The sequence below is a fragment of the Rosa rugosa genome, chromosome 6 (assembly GCF_958449725.1).
Source record: "Rosa rugosa chromosome 6, drRosRugo1.1, whole genome shotgun sequence".
In the NCBI taxonomy this organism is placed as follows: domain Eukaryota; kingdom Viridiplantae; phylum Streptophyta; class Magnoliopsida; order Rosales; family Rosaceae; genus Rosa; species Rosa rugosa.
Window position 1 is genome coordinate 45,281,580 of NC_084825.1, and position 18,088 is coordinate 45,299,667.

At 38.0% G+C, this 18,088-nt stretch overlaps 2 protein-coding genes across 3 annotated transcripts; both read left to right on the top strand.

Moving 5' to 3' along the window:
• Positions 1–1,343: 1,343 nt before the first annotated feature.
• Positions 1,344–9,365, top strand: LOC133716861 (iron-sulfur cluster biogenesis chaperone, mitochondrial-like). The gene is made up of 4 exons (XM_062143510.1): positions 1,344–1,722; positions 1,976–3,350; positions 6,564–6,928; positions 7,499–9,365. Exons 1-4 carry the CDS (start codon positions 1,509–1,511, stop codon positions 8,986–8,988), a joined length of 3,444 nt encoding a protein of 1,147 aa, XP_061999494.1. The 5' UTR covers positions 1,344–1,508; the 3' UTR covers positions 8,989–9,365.
• Positions 9,366–11,802: 2,437 nt separating this feature from the next.
• Positions 11,803–17,522, top strand: LOC133715570 (heat shock cognate 70 kDa protein-like). Of its 2 annotated transcripts, XM_062142109.1 has the most exons (3): positions 11,803–12,019; positions 12,473–13,026; positions 16,090–17,522. In XM_062142109.1, the coding sequence occupies exons 1-3, from the start codon at positions 11,803–11,805 to the stop codon at positions 17,338–17,340; spliced, it is 2,022 nt and encodes a 673-aa protein (XP_061998093.1). In that variant the 3' UTR covers positions 17,341–17,522. The 2 variants fall into 2 exon arrangements, with proteins under 2 accessions (XP_061998093.1, XP_061998092.1); XM_062142108.1 differs by lacking the exons at positions 11,803–12,019; positions 12,473–13,026 and adding an exon at positions 15,322–15,538 and having other exon boundaries at positions 15,992–17,522.
• The last annotated feature ends 566 nt before the right edge of the window (positions 17,523–18,088 follow it).

Here is an 18,088-nt window from a genome sequence, read left to right on the forward strand (position 1 = left end):
ACAAGATAATACCTGTGATGGAACCGAGTTAAGCAAGGAAAACAGTAAAATGTGAAGGAACTGGAACTGAGGCTAAGTCTAAATCAATGGGTGTTTATTTTTGATATTTTACTGGTGTTTGGGTTATTGCGTGTGTGGTTTTGGATAAATGTTCATAATGTATGAACTGTTTAACAGTAGTCTTTAGTTTTGGTGGAGTGAAGCAGTGGATGGGTTTTGTTTTGCTGGTGGTTTATGCATGTTGCGACTTGCTGGTTCTTTTGCTAACAGACTTCTGATTTTGCTATGAGATTATGCCTGCTTGATTACTATAGCTTTAAAACAAATCATGTTTATTTATTTATTCTTTCAGTTCCATAAAGTAGTAACCTCAAATCAATGCAGTGGACATGTTTTATGAAATGTTTGAACTGGATAACACAATTGAACTTCTGTTCTGCATGTTGTATAATACTTGCAGTCACCATAAGACTTGTATTCTTGCTTTCTATAGTTGAACACATTGTTATTCACAGGTTGGCTGCCTTGGGACAATAGAAGAGGGGATATATTGCTGAACATGGTTTGACAGTACTGTTCAACATGAATTGCTGATCAATATAATTGAAGTGTTCCGAAAGCTAGACGGAACTAAATGCAGCAAAACATAAAAGCAGAAGGTGAACTTCAGAAGAGCTTGATGTGTTTTCTGTATCGATATGCACTTACTAGAAATATGATTTACAACATTTGCAACTTGGAAGTAAAACATATTCAGCTTACATGTCTAAAAGATCTGTAGCTGATGCTTAAGGGAGTTCCACATTTGTTGAGTGCAGAGCTAACTGTAGTTGAATCAATTTGGCCATGTAAAATATGAACAAAACAAAAAATCAAGTCAAATAAACTTTGGTTGGCAAGTTATTGATCGAAGACTCTCCAGGCTAATCATAAAATCATCACCAACAAGTTTTTGGACCAATGCGCTGACTGTTCATGAGTCATGGCAGTAGCAATGAGAGTAGAGATCATGGGTACCGGAGAGACGAGTAATTGTTCTAGGCGTCTACTTAAAAATGGGCTCAAATCATTTAAAAAAAGAAGAAGAAGAAGCCCGACAACTATATCCCACTACAAATGGGTTTAAATCACATCAGCGTCGGAACTCAGAACTTCAGAAGGCTCTGGCTTTGCTCCTTGCGTATAAGACCTTGCAATAAATCTCTCTTTTCCCAAGTCTCTCTCTCTCTCTCTCGCTGTCTCTATTGATCTTCCCAAAGCTCTCATCTTTGTTTTATTTTATTTCCCAAGTCATAATTACTGCTGGTTTACTCTCCCTCTTGACTCTTTTCAACTTCAAATTCCCATAGAACGATTGCATTCCCCAACACGACTCTGACTCTGCATCACTTAATTCAAGCTCTTTTTAGATAAAAATCAACCAAGCGTTGTTGAGGGATATTCTCTTCTTCTTCTTCTTCTTCAGTTTTTAAGCAAGGAAAAAGGTGTTCAACTTGTTTGGTCTGAGAATGGGCGGAGGAGGAGAGGGTCATGCAATAGGGATTGACTTAGGAACAACCAACTCGTGCGTTGCGGTGTGGGAGAACGATCACGTTGAAGTGATAATGAATGATCAGGGCAGTAAGACCACTCCTTCTTGTGTTGCTTTCACTGATACACAGAGTTTGGTAGGTGATGCCGCACTTGACCAGATTATCCGAAACCCCGCCAACACCATTTTTGGTAAACCCATCAGTACTCCACTTTCACAATCAATTTACTCTCCTCGTTCTCATTATTGCAACTTATTTCTTTCTCGTCTCTAATTCACTATTTACAGAGTTCTTAATTCATGGCAGAGTAAGAGACCAGTACTGAGAGAATTTGGATTAGTATTAGATTTTTCATCATATATGTAACAGAAGTTAATAATATAGTTAATGACTGTTGTTCATATATGCTATATCATTTGATCTATTTCATGGTGATGTTGTAGATGCAAAGAGGTTAATTGGCAGGAGGTTCAGTGATGCTTCTGTTCAAAATGACATGAAGCTCTGGCCATTCAAGGTTACTAAAGGTCCCAAGGACAAGCCTATGATTGTGGTTACCCAGGAGGGTAAAGAGAAAAGGTTTGCTGCAGAGGAAATCTCATCCATGGTTCTTTCAAAGATGCGGGAGGTTGCTGAGGCTTACCTCGGCTCAACTGTGAAGAATGCAGTTATAACTGTCCCTGCATACTTCAATAATTCACAGCGGCGGGCAACATATGATGCAGGTACTACCGCTGGCCTAAATGTGATGCGTATAATAAATGAACCAACTGCCGCAGCAATTGCTTATGGCCTTAACAAGAAAGCTGGCTGGTATAGCAAGAGAAATGTGGTAATATTTGATTTGGGCGGTGGTACTTTAGATGTGTCGCTGCTTAGCATAGGGGATGATGTTTTTGAAGTGAAGGCTACTGCTGGAGACACTCATCTCGGAGGTGAGGACTTTGATAACAAAATGGTGAATTATTGTGTCGAGGAATTTAAGACGAAGCATCAATTGGACGTCAATGGTAACTCCAGAGCTCTAAGAAGGATAAGAAATGCATGTGAAAAGGCAAAGAAGAGGCTTTCATTTGCTTGTTCTGTTGACGTTGAAATTGATTGTTTGTTCTCAAGTACTGATTTCTATATAACATTTACTCGAGACAAATTTGAACATATCAACATGGATTTGTTTAAAAAGTGTATGGAGCCAGTGGAGAAGTGTTTAAGGGATGCTAAAATGGACACAAGCTCTGTCGATGATATTGTTCTTATTGGTGGCTCTTCTAGAATTCCCAGGGTGCAGCAGCTATTGCAGGATGTGTTCAAAGGGAAGGAGCTTTGCAAAGGAATAAATCCTGAAGAGGCTGTGGCTTATGGTGCAGCTGTTCAAGCAGCAGTCTTGAATGGAAATGGAACTGGAACTGGAAAGCTTAAAGATTTCACTCTCATGGATGTCACCCCAATGTCCCTTGGGGTTAGGACAAAGAGTTGGGCTTCTGAGGAATCTGATTTTATGACTGTCGTGATACCAAGAAATACTAGAATTCCAGTCATAAAGAACACAACTCTTGCCACTTCCGTAGACAACCAAATTTGGGCCCCATTTCCTATCTTCGAGGGCGAGAGTGAAACAACCTTAAACAATAATCGTCTGGGTAGCTTTATCATTCATGACATTCCTTCAGCTCCCAAGGGTGCTGTTGAGTTCAATGTTTGCTTTGATATTGATGCAAATGGTATCTTGAGTGTCTCTGCTGAAGAGAAATCTACAGGCAAGAGAAAAGAGATTACAATTACTTGTGACAGAAGAACATTAAGGATTGAGAAGATGAGGTAAGAAAAGATAATTATTTTTGCTGACCATGCATGGCTGGAATACAAATACGATATCTGTTATGAAATCAAATTTTAATATTTTGACGGATTTAATTTGCTATATTTCTAAATTGTTCTACTATGACAGGTGAGTGGACGTCTCGATCTCTGGTTTTCTTGTCTGTGCACAACTAAAAGATACGGACTGAGGCAGTCATCGCCCATCGGACACTCCTGTTGCTGGATGCTCGTTGATCCGTGATCATGGCCGGGCTATTTTGCTAATAGGCATGCCTTGTTTTGTTTGTTTTTATATTTTATATTTTATTTTTATTTTTTTCTTGTTTAGCTAAGAGACATGGCTGCCTGGTCATTGTAGTTATGGAGTAATCATGTTTTGAATTCTATAATACTGCAACTCAAATACATGAGACGTTTCACAAAATCTTTTGACAGAGATACTGTAGTTAACTAATCTTTTGGTCTGATAAAATGCTTTGATTAGTACTTTTCGAGTTTTGTTCGAAAACGAGTTATAAGCTAGGGTTAAATTTTCCTGCACATTGCTCTACTTTTGGACAGATAATTGTTGCTAAATCTAATTATGCAATAAGCTATCTTTAGCAAAACCCTGATTTAATTGCTGAAAGCCTGAAATTGGTGAAGTGTGTTTGATCTGTCAGTTTTTTTTTTGTTTTTTTTTATTTTTAAAAAATCTTAGCCCACCTCACCTTTATCTATATATGGAGAATCGAACTCATGACCTAAAATGTTAGAATTATAATTTACTAACATGTCACCTCACCAGCAAATTGGTGAAGGTGTCTGATTTTTTTTTTTTTTAACAATATATAATATTAAGTGAATCTTATCTAAGAACTGTCATAAAGTTCTTTCCATCACTGCCTAATTCTAATTTAATTCTCCACCTAACTACATCACTAAGGCCTCGTTTGGTTCACGGAAAATAAAGTAATTCTTTTGTCTTTCCCATGGGAAGGGAAATGAAATTTCCCAACAACTTTCCATTCCGATGTTTGGTAACGCAAGGATAGTTATCAAGAAAGTTGTTAAAAATTTGTCAATAATGTAATAAAATAATATGTTGTGAGTAATAAATGCAATGAAATAAGAGGGGAAAGTGATTCCTTTGAGATTTGGAAGAAACCACTTTCCCCCTTATTTTCCTTTCCTTCAGGAAACGATTTCATTTCCTTTTGCATCCCAAACGCAGGAAATGAACAAGTTTTCTTTCCTGATGCTTCCTTGCCGTGAACCAAACGTGGCCTAAGGTTCTCCAATGATGTATTAGCAATTAGCTAGTCGGATAGTCTGACATATTTTGGGTTCAATCTAATCCAACTTTTATTTTGTTACTTGGATCGTATGGTTTTTGTTAATCATTTTTTTTGTTTTGTTTACCTACTTAAAAATTGCACTAGTTTCTCCATCCAATTAACTGGTTTTATTCACGTTAATACTTCAAGCAGATTCTTGAGGAATAGCAACTGTGTCTTTGTCTCCATCACTATAAAAAAATCTGTGAGATTCTGAACTATTATTTAGTTGAATGAGATTGATGAGGCAGACCATAATATATGAGACGTCAAAGGTGAGTATGGTTACCGAGGCTATACAGGCGAAGCTAATGATGTTTCATCAAGCAAGATTAATTAACCACACCAAAAGATGTCAAATGTTTTATAATTTTTTTCAAACTCATGGAAACCAAGCTACAAACTTAAATAAAAAAAAATATATAAAAAAGAACTGTTCACCACCATCATTTGCCGCAAAAACCTGTTGACAGCACATGATTTTTGGGCAAAAAACCGCATGTTCTTATTTTCTCACCAAAATATTTCATTCCTAAATCATAAATTTTAAACATTTTTAAAACTGGGATGATGGAACTCAAAAATCTTAATGGGGGTGCCAACTCGCGGCCATTGGCCAAGGGAGGTTTTGATTAATTTTGCCCGTGATAGACTTCTTCCAAGTGATTGTGGGCTGAGGTAGAAAGCTTTTTGCAAGGACTTGGCAGTGTTTTCACCAATGTTGCTTCTTTTTGATTTTTTTGATAAAGAAAGTGATTAAGATGATAAAGAGATAAAGTAAGAATGAAAAGATATTGTAGATAATTTGATGTATTGAAGTTGAGTTGTGTTGGTTTAGAACCTTCTACAATGGTGTATAAACATAAGGTTTAGGAAAGTAAATTTTGGTCTTAATGACCAAAAAAAGGCCCATAGTTTCTTGCTATTTGCGGCTTCATTCTCCTTGATCGCACCAGAATTACCTTCTTCTTGCGGTGTCCTTATAATTGATTTGCTCTTAATTATGCAATATTGTCTCTAATGCATGCCTTCAAGCTCAATTATATCCTGGCATTAATTATTTCAACAAATAATTATTGCCGTTATTTCTTTCCCTTCCAACTTCTTCTCCGAAAATTAATATCTCATAACAATAAAATTTTATTGAGATACCAACAATAAATGCACCGTATTTTCCTCATCCATGGGCTAAGGATTTACGAGCGGATTTTCCAAAAATAGGTACAAACATGAACATGTTCTAAAAATCATGCTCCTTCATGGTAAGATTATGACACGAAAGAAATTAATAGAAATGAATGTTGACAAGGTTTAAGTGTTTAACATGTCACAAAGTCAAATTATGTCAAAGGCTACTTTGTTATTCAAATTTTTTCATGCCATAATTTTATCATAGATTACGCATTATTTTTACAACAATATTCCAAATGATAGCACTCAATAATATTAAACTACTTTTTTATACGATTCCCTATTTTACTAACTTTAAAGAAATTAAAAAAAGTTCCATTTTTCAACCTGATCAAAATAATAGAAGAACTCTTGTGTATGGTTTATAGGTTCACCAGTTGTGATCCAATCGTCATGGCCCACGACATTCTCTAATGAATAGTACTCCCCGATTACGTTCATTCCTAACGAAGTTGTAAACTCTAGGCTAGGAACGAAAAGGAAATGGGTTCTAGTTGGATGGTTCAGTATATTTAGGGTTTTTCCAACTTTAAATTTTAAAAAGCGGATTAGCAATTAAGATCATGTGGCAGCCACGGCTGCTAATCATTACAAAATCCCATCAACCTCAGAAAGGCTCTGGCTTTGCGTATAAAACCTTGCAAAAAATCGATCTTTTCTGATCTTCTCGTTCTAATAACTCACGTTTCTGTGGTTAAACCAGCTCAGTTGACTCATTTCACTTCTATCTTCCCCAAGGGGCTTGCTTTTCTCTTACCTCTTCACTGTTTTCAACTCTGTCTCTTCTTCAAGAAGAAGCCCTCATTCTGTCTTTTCAAGGACTTCAAGAAAGCATTCACTGTGTTTTTGAGCCAAAAATGGAGGGAAAAGAAGAACATGCAATAGGGATCGACCTGGGAACCACGTACTCGTGTGTTGCAGTGTGGCAGCACGGTCGTGTTGAGATCATACCCAACGAACAGGGAAACAGGACGACTCCGTCTTGCGTTGCCTTCACCGACTCGGAGAGCTTGGTCGGCGATGGAGCTATTAACCAGGTGGCCAGAAACCCCACCAACACCGTCTTTGGTAGGTTCATCTTTTCCCTGTCTACACTTATATATAACCTGTTTTGTTTCTCAAAACTGAGCTGAGATTTTAGGTATTTGGTTTGTTTAATAATTTGGCCGGCTTGTATTTGGTTCAGAGATGAACCTTATTTGTGCAAGTTTTTGAGTTTGGTTTAGGGTGTGTAGGATTGTCGGCTAAGAACAAGCATGGATCAGATAGGAGTGTAAATGGTGGAAAATATATACTATTGGCTGGCTGCGAACTACAAATCTTTCACTTATTAGTTAGACCAAGTCCTTGATCTTCGATTTTACTTGGATTTTACCCACAATAAATTTGATACAGTACTCTTGTGATTTAGGGAAAAAAGGTCATTGATCTATTGGGACAATTACTACTAGACCTCTGCAGGTTTAGATTGAAACTTGGTTATCTTAAACAATTGGAGGTAGTAGGCCCAATTAAGTTTAACATTAGAACTTACATAATAAGGAAATAAGTGTCATATGACCTTTTTCTTCTTGGTTTTCCTCAATGGAATTGGTTTCCTTGTTGCACTGTGTTTTTAGCTTTGACATTAATTTGCAGATGCGAAGAGGTTGATTGGTAGAAGATTTAGTGACACCTGTGTTCAAAATGATATGAAGCTTTGGCCATTCAAGGTCATTGAAGGTTCAAGCGACAAACCCATGATTGTGGTCCACCACATGGGTCAAGAGAAACAGTATGCTGCTGAAGACATTTCATCCATGGTATTGGGAAAGATGCGTGAGACTGCTGAAGCCTACATTGGCAAAACTGTGAAGAATGCAGTAGTAACTGTCCCTGCCTACTTCAACAACTCACAGCGTGAAGCTACAAAACATGCTTCTGCCACTGCCGGACTCAATGTGATTCATATGATCAACGAACCAACTGCTGCAGCCATCGCTTATGGGCTTGACAAGAAGGCTGGTTGGTATAACAACAGAAATGTGATGATTTTTGACTTGGGTGGTGGCACTTTAGATGTGTCTCTGCTTAGCATAAATACTTCTGGTGTCTTTGAAGTGAAGGCAACTGTTGGAGACACTCACCTTGGGGGTGGAGACTTTGATAGCAAAATGGTCAACTTCTGTGTTAAGGAATTCAAGAGGAAGCATAACGTGGATCTTAGTGGAAACTCCAAGGCTCTTAGGAGGTTAAGACATGCCTGCGAGAAGGCAAAGAGGAGGCTTTCATATGCCACTGTGACTGATATTGAAATTGAATGTTTGCATCAGGGTACCGATTTTTTTGTAAGTTTTACCCGTGCCAAATTCGAAGAACTCAACAAGGGTTTCTTCATCAAGTGCATAGAGCCTGTGGTTAAGTGTTTGAAGGATGCTAAGATGGATATAAGCAGTGTCCATGATGTTGTCCTTGCTGGTGGTTCATCTAGAATTCCCAAGGTGCAGCAGCTATTACAGGATCTGTTCAAGGGGAAGCAGTTGTGCAAAAGCGTTAATCCTGATGAGGCAGTGGCATATGGTGCTGCTATTCAAGCTGCAGCCTTGAGTGGGAATGAAAATGGGATGCTTCAAGGCTTTGCTCTCTTGGATGTCACCCCACTCTCACTTGGAGTTGAGACTCAAGGCTGCAACGTCATGTATGTTGTGATCCCAAGAAACACTAGAATTCCCACCACAATGAAAAGGAGTATTACTACTTTGTACGACTACCAAACTGCCATTTCCACACCCATTTTTGAGGGGGAGAGTCCAACAACATTAGAAAACAATTTCTTGGCTGACTTTGTCATCTGTAACATTCCTCCAGCTCCCAAGGGTGTCGCTCAATATTACATTTGCTTTGACATTGATGCTGACGGCATTCTGTGCGTTTCTGCTGAGAATAAGTTCACTGGTGAGAAGCAAGGGTGTACAATCATCTCTACAAACAAGATAAAACAAGAAGAATTCAAGAAAAGCAAGAGAAAACTTGCTAGAAGTGAGCTAAGCAAGATAAACCAAGAAGAAAATGTGTCAAGCAAGATCAAATGTGAAGCAACCGAGACAAGCAAGAGAACACTTGAAGGAAGGGTGAAACATGCAAGGTAAAACCCTAAATCGTGAAGGAACTGGAACTGAGCAAGCAAGAAGATATAAATTGAGACCGTTGATGGCCTTTTTGTTTTTGATATTTTACCGGTAATGCCTTTGGCTCGATGGTTTTGGATAACTGTCCGATATGCCCAAACTGTTGATCATATTTAGTTTTGGGGGAGTGAGGTGGATGGCCATCCTTTTGCTGGTGGGTCATGCGTCATTGTGACTTGCTGTTCTTTCACTCAGAGACTTCTTATTTTCTCTGAGATTTTTCTTGCCTGATCACTATAGCTTGCAAGCATTTCAGTTCTATAAACCACAAATCAATGCACAAGACATGTTTTATGAAATATTTTTGAAGTAGATAACACGGTTGGACTTCTGTTCTAGCTGGTTTCTGTTTTGTGAGTTGGTTGCAGTCCCTATATTATTCTTGCTCCTCTTTGGTTAATTATTGTTATTCAGAGGTGGTTATCTTGAGATGCTAGAAGATTGGTATATATTGCCCCCACATGGTTTGACAGTGTTTGACTTGAATTGCTGATCAATCTAATTTGAAATCTTTGGAAAGTTAAAACGGAACTACATGCAGCAAAACATGAAAGCATAATATGAAGTGCAAAAGAGATTGATGTGTTTTCTCACTTTCTGTAACGGTATGCACTTTTACAGAAATATGATTTACAACGTTAGAAACAGAACAACCAGGTGATAGGTTCAATTGTGTTACAACGAAGTGCTTGCAAGCTATAGATGTCTCAAAAGTTTGTAGCTGATGCTAAGCGAATTCTAGAGTTGGTCGGTGCTAAGCTAACTTTGGCTGATCATTTTGGCCATGTAAATATGAACAGAAGAACAAATTAAGTCCAGTTCTCTTGTACAGCTCTTTAAGGAGTTCAAGAATCAGCCAATCCATTAACAAGAGAACTAATTTACGATGGTTTTGTTATTTTGTCCATATTTCGCCCTTTGATTGACCGGTTGGACCACCGAGATTTTCTGGGACCTTGGTTGAAGAGTTTCTCCAAGCTCACTACAAGATCATCACTAACAAGTTCATGTTAGATTTCAGATGCTAAACATTAAATTAAAAAAAAAAAAAAAAAAAAAAAAAAAAAGCCTTACGACTGAACACATCAGCGTCAGAAGGCTCTGGCTTTGCGTATAAAACCTTGCAAAAAATCTCTCTTTTCCTGATATTCTCTCTCTTTTGATCTTGCCAAAGCGCTCATCTCTCTTTTATTTGATTTCCCTCTGCATCAAACTGCCTCACTCTCACTCATAATTACTACTGCCTTACTCTCCCTCACCGTTTTCAACTTCATCTTCTTCAGGAACCCTTCTTTCCTTCATTGATTCTGAGTTTTTGGGCCACAAATGCAGGGAAAAGAAGAATATGCAATTGGGATTGATCTGGGCACAGCCTACTCGTGCATGTAGCAGCGAGCTAATGACAATGTAGAAGTCATACTGAACGAACAGGGCAACATGACAACTCCATCTTGTGTTGCCTTCACTCAAACAGAGAAGTTGGTTAGTGATGCAGCCATTAACCAGCTCATTAGAAACCCAGAAAACTCCATTTTTGGTAAAGCTCATTTCTTTATTTCTTAAATTTATTGCTGTAAAATGCTTTTTGATTAGCTATATATATATATATATATATATATATGTTGCCCTTTTATAAGGTGAGACTGAAGATGGAGACGCCCTGGGTTATTTTAAGAGAATTTGATGTCTTAAGTGAGATACTGAACAATTGTGTCTTTCAAATTGTTAAGTCGCTAACAATAAGCTCAATATCTGTTAACAGTCACATTCAGATTTCCGAGTTTTATAATATGTGATATGATTGTATTTGATAAGTGCTAAGAGTTGTAAGTGTGAAGGGTATCTTGACTGTCTTTGCTGAGGACATGTCCACTGGCCAAAGGAAAGGGATTACAATCCACAAAACAGTGACGGAGAAGCTATGCGAATTGAGAAGATGAGGTAAGAAATGATCGCTTATGGCAAGCTAAGACTGAAATGGCATATATGATAAAATCGTTTTGATCTCTACACTGAAAATTGTTGTAATTTTTCCATGTTAGGGGGAAGTTAGGCAGTCATTGGGTACTCGTTTTTGTTGGCTGGTTGTTTTGCTTACAGACTTTCTAGGTTCTTTTTCTTGCATGTTTTGCTAACAGAGTACCAATTTTTGCAAGGAATCATGTTGGGTTCTGTAATCTCACCAGGTTGGAATTCAATTGTCAAGTTGTTTGTTTGGAGACAATATAAGAGTGATTTATATTGGTTCACATGATTTTACGTTTGTCGAATATAGTTAAAAATGGTGCAGAAGGTAAAGGAAACTTTCTTCTGAACAATAGATCTTGTATTTTGGATAGTTCTTGTTATTTTTCTGAACAACTAAAGGTGTGTAAGTCAATGCTTGAGTTGTGAGAGTTGGGTTGTAATCATCATAAATTTATTTGCAAGTAGATCTATAACATCATTATAAATTTTCTGCTAATAATTTAAGCAGCAAAGTCTCTGGGTGCATGTTCAGAACAGTTGTTACGATTCATTTCTCTGTCCTAAAACAATAAAACGGAATTGTACAAACCTACAAACTCATCTAATTCATAGCATAAACAAATGATTTTTCCCCAAAAACTGGACCAAGAGTTTTGGACCAGTTCTACAGATTGACTTGGACTTGTTCCCCCATTGACTTGGTGCGCAAGCACTTTTTGTTTCTTCCACAAATGTTGATCAGAGCATTAGTTTAACTTTCTTCTTCCTTCAGTATATTGCTCGCTTCTTCAAGTTCTTGATCTGAGAATGGCTGAAGCAAGAGGCCGTGCAATTGGGATTGATCTGGGGACAACATATTCATGTGTTGCTGTGTGGGAGCACGAACAGGGTCATGTGGAAATCATAGTGAATGATCAGGGCAACAGGACTACCCCATCTTATGTTGCATTCACTGATACTGAGAGCTTAGTAGGCGATGCAGCATTTAACCAAATTCTGAGAAACCCTACCAACTCAATCTTTGGTAGGATTATTAATTTTCTCAGACCATCAATTTTATTTCAAATGTTCTTATTGTGCAATTGTTGCTCTGTGAATGTTAGTCTTTTTAATTTGTTGACTGCTACAAATATAGCTACAGAATGTGTGCCTAATTAAGTTTGAGCTTGCTGGATATGGAAATGGATTAGGATTATGATAAGTTAGGGGTTTGATCAACTATAGTATAATAAATGAAAGCTTTCTTATTTTCTGTTAAACAAAGTTTGAGTTCTTAAGAGGTCAAAAGTTTTATGTCTTAAGTTTGATCTTTGGTTCATCAAAGTTTCCCTATTTGTTAAGTAGTACACGTACTCAACTGTAGCTAACTATATTTAGTTGACATATTTTTGATAGAGTATAGTTTAGTAAAAGTGGGATATTTACAGAATTCTTTTCATGATAGAATCTAAAATTTCATCAATTTGTCAATTCACAGATGCAAAGAGGTTAATTGGCAGGAAATTCAGTGACGCCACTGTTCAAAGTGATTTGAAACTCTGGCCATTCAAGGTCATTAAAGGTCCTGATGATAAGCCGATGATTGTGGTTACCCACCAGGGACAAGAAAAGATGTTTGCTGCTGAAGAAATCTCATCCATGGTTCTCACAAAGATGCGGAAGACTGCTGAAGCCTACCTTGGATCAACTGTGATGAATGCAGTTATCACTGTCCCTGCTTACTTCACTAACTCTCAACGTCAGGCTACAAAAGATGCAGGTGCCACTGCAGGCCTAAATGTGATGCGCATCATCAATGAACCAACTGCCGCAGCTATTGCATATGGCATTGACAAGAAGGCTGGTGGGTATAGGAAGAAAAATGTGCTGATATTTGATTTAGGTGGTGGTACTTTAGATGTGTCACTACTGAGTATATGTAATGGTGTTTTTGAAGTTAAAGCCACGGCAGGAGAGACTCATCTTGGAGGTGGAGACTTTGATAACAGAATGGTGAATTACTGTGTTGAGCAATTCAAGAGGAAGCATAAGGTGGACCTTATTGGAAACGCTAGAGCTCTTAGGAGGTTAAGAAATGAATGTGAGAAGGCAAAGAGAAGGCTTTCATCTACAACTACAACAGACATTGAAATTGACTGTTTGGATAAAGAGAATGATTTGTATGCAACTATTACCCGTGCAAAATTTGAACAACTCAATATTGATTTCTTCAACAAATGTATGAAGCCTGTCGAGAAGTGTTTGAGGGATGCTAAGATGGATGTAAACAGTGTCGACGATGTTGTTCTTGCTGGTGGATCTTCTAGAATTCCCAAAGTGCAGCAGTTACTACAGGATTTGTTCAAGGGGAAGGAGCTTTGCAAGGGAATTAATCCTGATGAGGCTATAGCATATGGTGCTGCAGTTCAAGCTGCAGTCTTGAGTGGGAATGGAAATGAGAAGCTTCAAGGTTTTACTCTCTTGGATGTCATCCCTCTATCACTTGGAGTGGAAACTAATGATTTTGGTGACCCACATGTTATGTCGGTTGTGCTTCCAAGAAACACCAGAATCCCCGCCAAAAAGAACGGAATTATTTTGGAAACTTCCATTGACAACCAGGTTTCAGTTCCATTCTCAATTTATGAGGGCGAGAGTTCAACAACCTTAGATAATAACTTTTTGGGTAAATTTTGTATGGATGGCATTCCTCCAGCACCTGCAGGTGTAGTTTCCTTCGAACTTTGCTTTGATATTGATGTAAATGGTATCCTGACTGTCTCAGCTGAGGACAGGGGCACTGGCCAGAAGAAAAAGATTACAGTCGTCACTAATAAATTGTGAAGGAACTGATGGCATGAAGTAAGAAGGCATAATTTATGCCGCAGTACTGGAAGCGAAATGACTTACATATGACTAAATTGATCATTCTGATATTTTAAAGGGTTTTTCCTCATATCTTCAAGTTTGATGCAAGGCTTGATGACCTTATCTGAATATTTTACTAGAATATGACTGTTCTACACTGAACTGGTAATTTAATTGAATAATGGAAGCGAGGAGAAATATGAGTTTATTAACATATTATTGAATTGAGTTTCATTTGTATTTCTAATATTGTGCTATTATCACTGTGAACTAGTGAATCCATGAGGGCATGCCTCCTTTGTTTTGTTCAGTAATGAATGAATGACTCGATTGAGGGAGGCAACCAGCAATTGAGGGAGGCAACCAGCAATCCTTTGTTGGCTTGGTTGTTTCATAGTGTTGTGAGATGTCATTTTGCTTCTAACAGTATAAGTATCTGCTTCACAATGTCTATTGGCATTGGCAGTCTTCAGTGTAGTTCAATAGTGGAAAGCATGCATTGTTTCGGTCACTCTTCTAGGATATCATTGGAGACTCTCTGAAATGACTTTACTCTTCTAAAGTTCTGGAGGTGCATTACTTATATATGATGGAATGTCTTCAAGTGGAAGGTGTTGCACAAGGCTGTGCTCATGTTGCAGTCTTGAGTCAAAATTTTAGCGAGGAGCTTCAATCAAGGTGTCACACACTTTTGTGGGGAGTACTCGTAGTACTGTAAGTTAATGAAGCATAAAACTTTTTCTGGTGCCACTTTCTTTGATATTTACTTTTGGCAAGAAGTTGACACTTTTCTTATGTAAATTTTTTTTATAGCTTCCTTAGGAGATCGGTCAGAGAGGACCATGATTTTTCAGTGGAGTTGCGTTGCTGCTACACGCCTGGAAAATTCCAAAATGCTGATCCGTTTCCAGCTCTAATGGTCAACACCCCCACCTCACTTCCTCATCCATCTCTGAGCTGGTACGCTTGGTAGGTTTCTGTGCACCTCTCACTAATTTCTTTTTCTTTTTAATTATGTGCAGCATAAAATACAGATCATTATATAAGTAAAGGATCTTATATTTTTTGGGAATTAATAGCCTTCATTGTTGTTCCGCATAATTATGCTCAAGTCAACGGTTGAGTTAGCAGAATAGGGTTTGTAGCATTTTTCAACTGCTAATTACTTGAGCAGAAAAGTCTCTGTGTGTATGTTCAGTCCACTAGTCAATGATTTATGCTTGGCATTTAACTTATAATATGGAAATCATTTGCCTCCTATCTGTTCAAGAAATTGTGTAAGACTTTTCCTTAATTCTTAGGACAAAAAGACTAAAAAATGATTCTTCCCTACAACTTGCCAAAAATGTATTGACGTAGACTTTTCGCTAATTGACTTGGTATGCAGGCAAATTTATTCCACATATGTGATCTCTGGAATCATTTAATTCAATTTTCTTCTTCATACTATTATTTTCTTCTTCAACTTTTGAGCTGAGAATGGCAGGAGCAGCAGACCGGGCAATTGGGATTGATCTGGGCACTACGTATTCGTGTGTAGCAGTGTGGGAGCAGGAACAGGGTCATGTTGAAATCATAGTGAATGATCAGGGGAACAGGACTACCCCATCTTATGTTGCATTCACTGATACTGAGAGCTTAGTAGGCGATGCAGCATTTAACCAAATCCTCAGAAACCCCACCAACTCAATCTTTGGTAAGATTTATTTGACCACATCCACATATACATGCAATTTTCTTTAATTGTTTCTGTTCAGTTGTTCTCTGTGCAGCTGTTGGTCTTTCCATTCTAACCCTTTTACTGCTTTTTCTTGTATTTGATATATGTATATGGTCTCTGTTACTAAGTTGAGCTTTTAGGCCGGACTGGGAAATCAGTGGGATCAGGACTGGTTGGGATCAATCCCTTCCAATGTAATGAATCAAAGCTAGCTTATATCTTGTGAAATAGGAGGTCAAGTTTGTTGTCTCAAATTTCATTTTTGGTTCATCTTGGCAGAGAAGATTGCATACCCAAGTCTAGCTTAACTATATTTGGTTAATATATTCTTGACATAGTTCACTTAAAGCAGATGTTTACATGTTTATAATTTCATTCCATTCGGGATAAAAAATAGTCCAAATTTCTAAGTTTGTCGTCCTTTTGCAGATGCAAAGAGGTTGATTGGCAGGAAATTCAGTGACGACACTATTCAAGGTGATGTGAAACTTTGGCCATTCAAGGTCATCGAAGGTCCTGATGATAAGCCCATGATTGTGGTTACCTACCAGGAACAGGAAAAACAATTTACTGCTGAAGAAATCTCATCCATGGTTCTCATAAAGATGCGGAAGATTGCGGAGGCATACCTTGGCTCAACTGTGACAAGTGCAGTCATCACTGTCCCTGCTTACTTCAACAACTCTCAACGCCAGGCTACAAAAGATGCAGGTGCCACCGCTGGCCTAAATGTGATGCGCATCATTAACGAACCAACTGCTGCAGCCATTGCATATGGCATTGATAAGAAGGCCAGTTGGCATGGCAAGAGAAATGTGATGATATTTGATATAGGTGGAGGTACTTTAGACGTGTCATTACTTACAATAGGTGATGGTGTTTTTGAAGTGAAAGCCACCGCTGGAGAGACTCATCTCGGAGGTGAAGACTTTGATAATAGATTGGTGAATTACTGTGTTGAGCAATTCAAGAGGAAGACAAACGCAGACCTGACTGGAAACTCTAGAGCTCTTAGGAGGTTAAGAAATGAATGTGAGAAGGCAAAGAGGAGGCTTTCATTTTCGGCTACAACTGAGATAGAAATTGATTGCTTGGATAAAGACAATGATTTCTATGTGACCATTACGCGTGCCAAATTTGAACAACTGAACCTCGATTTCTTCAACAAGTGTATGGAACCCGTGGAGAAGTGTTTGAGGGATGCAAACATGGATGTAGACAGTGTTGATGATGTTGTTCTTGCTGGTGGCTCTTCTAGAATTCCCAAGGTGCAGCAACTGTTAGAGAATGTGTTCAAGGGGAAGGAGCTGTGCAAGGGCATTAATCCTGATGAGGCTATAGCCTATGGCGCTGCTGTTCAAGCAGCGGTGTTGAGTGGATATGAGATTGAGAAGCTTCAAGATTTCACCCTCTTGGATGTCATCCCTCTATCACTTGGGGTTGAGATTAGCGTGCCGAGTACAGGTGATGAACATTGTATGCAGGTTGTGATTCCAAGAAACACCAGAGTTCCCATAAAAGTGAACATCACTTTGTGGACTACGTATAACAACCAAGTTGAAGCCGTATTTGGAATTTACGAGGGTGAGAGCTCAACAACCTTAAATAATAACTTTTTGGGTAAATTTGTTCTTGAGGGCATTCCTCCAGCTCCTGCTGGACATATAAGTTTCGATGTTTGCTTTGATATGGATGCAAATGGCATTCTAAGTGTCTCTGCTCAGGATACGTCTACCGGCCAGAAGAAAGGGATTACTATCATCAGTAAGAAACAGTGAAGGAATAAAGGGCATGAAGTTCTGCCCGTACCAGAAATGTATTGGTATTTGGTAATAAAGTTTTTTTTTTTTTGATATGTTTTAAGGGTTTGGCCATACTTTTTAATGTTGTATGCAAGTGTTAATGAACTTACTTTCCTTTTAAGCATATGTTGGACAATGAAATGATACTCTACTTTGACTCATAAGAGCCAGGGAAATATTAGTTCCCTTACGTATTACTGAAGCTTCAATTATATTTCTTATATATATATTAGTTATGATATTGTTATAAATTGGTGAATCCATGAGGTAATGTGGCTTTTGTTTTGTTTGGTGATGAATGAGCGATTTGATGGAGGGAGGCAGTCAGCACTCTTTTGTTGGCTTCTTTAATAGTTGAAAATCAATCACTTAGCCGCTTAGATCTCTCTAGGTATTTGCCAATGAGCTCAAAAAAAAAAAAAAAAAAAAAAAAAAAAATTTACCTACAAATTATTCGCCGGAAACATTCTCAGTCAGGATGATTGTTTGCCGGGGATCATTCTATAAGAGGCTAGACCAAAAAAAAAATGAATTATTTGTATCATTAAGCTGCAAACCACTGGGACAAGTGGACATTTTTCTAATTTGTGCAGATCCTCTAAGACTGTTTCCTCTTTATAAAATGTTCAAATTTTAAGTCAGATCCAAAAAGCCATTGAATATATTTCATAATCTCACTGGCATTTGGACTAGAACCACTAGCTTAAATAATTGTAACAACTAA

What these genes read in the sequence shown, in the direction of transcription:
- LOC133716861 (XM_062143510.1), top strand. Translation starts at nt 1,509, where the DNA reads ATGGGCGGAGGAGGAGAGGGTCATGCAATAGGGATTGACTTAGGAACA. An exon ending in CCCCGCCAACACCATTTTTG is followed by an intron (nt 1,723 to 1,975) that starts GTAAACCCATCA and finishes GTGATGTTGTAG; the next exon opens with ATGCAAAGAGGTTAATTGGC. An exon ending in TTAAGGATTGAGAAGATGAG is followed by an intron (nt 3,351 to 6,563) that starts GTAAGAAAAGAT and finishes TGGTTAAACCAG; the next exon opens with CTCAGTTGACTCATTTCACT.
- LOC133715570 (XM_062142109.1), top strand. Translation starts at nt 11,803, where the DNA reads ATGGCTGAAGCAAGAGGCCGTGCAATTGGGATTGATCTGGGGACAACA. An exon ending in CCCTACCAACTCAATCTTTG is followed by an intron (nt 12,020 to 12,472) that starts GTAGGATTATTA and finishes GTCAATTCACAG; the next exon opens with ATGCAAAGAGGTTAATTGGC. An exon ending in AATTCAAGAGGAAGCATAAG is followed by an intron (nt 13,027 to 16,089) that starts GTGGACCTTATT and finishes CCTGATGATAAG; the next exon opens with CCCATGATTGTGGTTACCTA.